The sequence below is a fragment of the Ursus maritimus genome (genome assembly GCF_017311325.1).
Source record: "Ursus maritimus isolate PB19 chromosome X unlocalized genomic scaffold, ASM1731132v1 scaffold_X1, whole genome shotgun sequence".
NCBI classification, from domain to species: Eukaryota; Metazoa; Chordata; class Mammalia; order Carnivora; family Ursidae; genus Ursus; species Ursus maritimus.
This window is the reverse complement of record NW_024423319.1, coordinates 5868358-5870261: the sequence shown is the minus strand read 5'-3', so window position 1 is coordinate 5870261 and position 1904 is coordinate 5868358. Positions and strand designations below refer to the sequence as shown.

At 48.0% G+C, this 1904-nt stretch overlaps 1 protein-coding gene across 1 annotated transcript in view; it reads left to right on the top strand.

The window, feature by feature from the left end:
- Nucleotides 1–457: 457 nt before the first annotated feature.
- The window catches only part of FRMD7 (FERM domain containing 7), a 9748-nt gene continuing 8301 nt past the window's right edge, over nt 458–1904 (top strand). Inside the window, exons 1-2 of the mRNA XM_040627424.1 lie at nt 458–623; nt 808–955. Coding sequence (XP_040483358.1) covers nt 487–623; nt 808–955 — 285 coding nt within the window. The 5' untranslated portion in view covers nt 458–486. The remainder of the gene's footprint in view (nt 624–807; nt 956–1904) is intronic.

Genomic DNA, 1904 nt, shown 5'->3' with positions numbered 1-1904 from the left:
TAGAAGGACACTAGTCAGATTGGATTGGGACCCACCCTACTGACTCATTTTAACTCAATCCCTTCTTTATAGGCCCTATCTCTAAATACAGTCACATTCTGAGGTACAGGGTTTGGGACTTCCACATACGAATTTGAGCGGGGTGTGGGGGGACACCCAATTCAACCCATCATAGGGACTGGTGAGAAGAAAAAGATCATAAACAGAGTGTGAAAGAAGGAACTAATGAAATATTCCTCGGTGATCCTGGAGTCTTTAAGACCTACACTGTGCCTGTGATTTACTATACTGAGGCTTTATAGCAACCCACTGGTTCTGATTTGATAAAAGACCCAGTTAGTTCCCCCATCCTGAAACATACATACATATAAAGCATGGAGTGGGGGGCCTAGGGCCACACTGGCTGCAAAGAAAGGGCTGTGTGGGGGAGGTCAGAGGGTCTGCTGAGTGCTTCATTGCTAAAACTCCTCAATGCTGATGTGAAAAATGTCACTTCTCTGCCATGCAGCAGAACTGGGAGACTTTCATGAAGAAACAGATAAGAAACATCTGGAACAGACCCGCTACTTACCGAACCAAGACTGTTTAGAGAGCAAGATCATGCACTTTCATCAGAAGCACGTGTGAGTACCTCAGCTAGCACCTGCTTCCACCAGCAGGGAACACGAAAGCTGGGGACAGGCTCTTAAAAGCAAGTCCTTAAGTCAGAGAAGCTTTGGGCTCAGGAAAACGCTGAGCTCCTTACGGAGCCCTTAGGGTGGAGGTGTCATTCTTTCTGCATTTATTAGGCTCATAAATTCTTTGCAGTGGCAGGAGCCCAGCTGAATCTGACATTCTGCTACTGGATATAGCGAGGAAGCTGGATATGTACGGCATCAGGCCTCACCCCGCCAGTGACGGCGAAGGCACGCAGATCCACCTGGCTGTCGCTCACATGGGAGTACTGGTGTTACGGGTAACAACTCTTTCCTTTCACGTCCTGCAGCTTTGGGCGTTATCTTGGCTCAAACTTGGTGTCGGTTCCTGATGTGACCTCACCCCTCAGTCTCACCACCAGCCAGAAAGGGAGGGTCAGTCTTCTCCCCTCAATGTGCTTTGCTTCCTTCCATTTGTGGTCTCTGACTGACTGTTTTGACTCTGAGGAGCTCACACATTCGATCGGGCCGGCATGGTGGAAAGAGAAAGTCAAGAGGCCCTTTGGAACTTTTAGACCCTAAATACGAATATGGATTTTGGCATCCTAAAAGCTTAGGCTGTGACACCAAGTGCACTCACCTTGTCCGAATCCACCAGAAACAACCCAAAAGGACCAAATTAGAACACTGAAGTTAAGTCATAAACAGGTCAGGTGTAGAGTTGCCTCGAAGAATCTCGGCCTTCTCATGTTTTGGGTTGTAAACTTTGCAACACGAGTCACACAGGTGGGCAAAAGACCCAATGGGTCACAGGCATAGGTCTTCCCCCAGGAAGCAATTTAACCCATTCCACTCTAACCACTGCCCACCCCCCCCAGCCCCCATCGGTCCTTGCCATTTCCTACTGCGTGGGAGAAAATGGGGAAGGAGAGGGGAGCAAGGCCATCGCATGAGTTGTGAGCTCTTCCAGGGTGAGTACTTCTGTGGACTGTGTGGAATGACGTAGCCAGTCTATTTTGTCCCTCCCCAAACCCAGTCGAATAATACTTGCATACTGAGTACTTTGTATGGGGTTCAGTATTGCATTATTCTTTTTCTAAAAAAAACAAAACCAGCTTTATTGAGATATGATTTGCATACTATGCAATTCATCTGGCTTACCTGTTCAGTTCATTGGGTTTCAGCGTATTTACAGAGTCGGGCAGCAACTATTCATTCACGTGTCCTTCCGTCAGTGTAGTTACAGTACAGCCACCCTGTGCCAGACGC